The sequence below is a fragment of the Trichechus manatus genome, unplaced genomic scaffold, assembly GCF_000243295.1.
Source record: "Trichechus manatus latirostris isolate Lorelei unplaced genomic scaffold, TriManLat1.0 scaffold00045, whole genome shotgun sequence".
NCBI lineage: Eukaryota > Metazoa > Chordata > Mammalia > Sirenia > Trichechidae > Trichechus > Trichechus manatus.
The window spans coordinates 2,526,180-2,527,519 of NW_004443981.1; the positions used below are offsets into that span (position 1 = coordinate 2,526,180).

General features: G+C 38.8%; 1 protein-coding gene across 1 annotated transcript in view; it reads left to right on the top strand.

Annotated features, from left to right (window-relative positions):
- Positions 1 to 1,340, top strand: part of TDP1 (tyrosyl-DNA phosphodiesterase 1) — a 74,689-nt gene that overhangs the window by 33,944 nt on the left and 39,405 nt on the right. Inside the window, exon 11 of the mRNA XM_023731654.1 lies at positions 581 to 688. Coding sequence (XP_023587422.1) covers positions 581 to 688 — 108 coding nt within the window. The remainder of the gene's footprint in view (positions 1 to 580; positions 689 to 1,340) is intronic.

Below are 1,340 nucleotides of genomic sequence, written 5' to 3' on the forward strand. Positions count from 1 at the left end.
ACAGCAGTGGGTTTGGTTTTTTTGGTTTCCAGTATTAGATTATTAAATTCTCTCGAATGCAAACCTCCTGATGCTGTTCTCACAGATGGTCTATTATTTTGAGGGACCATCCTCTTATATTCATGAGTGAGGATTGTTGCCTCATGATATAGATGACTTCCCCTCAGGGGAACTTACTCCTGCAGTGCTGCAAACTAAGAAACCAAACTCAGGCACGTGACTCTCAGCTTTTGACTAAAACCCAAAGCCAAACCCACTGCTGTCAAGTCAATTACGACTCATACTGACCCCGTAGGGTTCCCAAGGTTGTAAATCTCTATGTTGATAATGAAAAGGACAGGAAGGCTATATGCCAAAAGGTTACTTTTTCTGGGTGGAGGGTAAATTTCCTTCTCTCCACGTCTACACGTTCCAAAACGAACGTGCATTATTTGATTATCTGAACAGAGTTGAATAAAATGCCACAGATATGTCATAAAACTGTGGGCCCACTGCTTTTTAAACTTATGTGGTTTCTTAGTATCAAGAAGACCATTGGTACTATTTTCTAATTAGTGGTTGGTGTTTTTCCTGTTACTAGCAAATGGTCGGCTGAGACGTCTGGCCGCAGCCATGCCATGCCACATATTAAGACCTATATGAGGCCCTCTCCAGACTTCAGCAGGATTGCTTGGTTCCTCGTCACAAGGTAAGTAGTCTTTATATACCTGATGGGAGGCATGTTTTAAAGATGCTTGTAACTCTTGATCCAAATATGGAATGGATTCCAAAAGGTGATTTGTCAAGTGGTCATCATTAATTTTCAGTGCGTGTGGTACATGAGCCTTATTTAACGGAGGCCTGTGATTAATCCCTTTTACAGAGTGTGCAATCATCACCTGATTTAACTTATAAATCTAGATGCATACAAGGTTTCATAAAGTTGGTGTTTACTTATGTTATTTGATGCTTTAATAATAGGGTTTACATAAATTGACATTTGGGGACTATACATGATAAAAATGAAATAGCAAAAGAAAAACAGTAAAATTAGTATTCCTTAATTATTTTCTCTTTTGGAAACTGAAACCTGAGCAATCAAATCTCCTAAGTGTTCCCTTTTTTTTTTTTAGCGTGCTGATTGAGATACGGTTCACATACCATACAATTCACCCATTTAAAGTGCATAATTCAGTGGTTTTAATATATTCACAGCATTATGCAATTCCCATCACAGTCTATGTGTAGAACATTTTTATCACCCTAAAAGAAGCCCCTATACGTTAGCAGTCAGTGTGTTCATTTTTATAGCCCAGTGGAGTGCAGTGCCCTTTGAGGAACAGAGCCATGACTGGAACTTC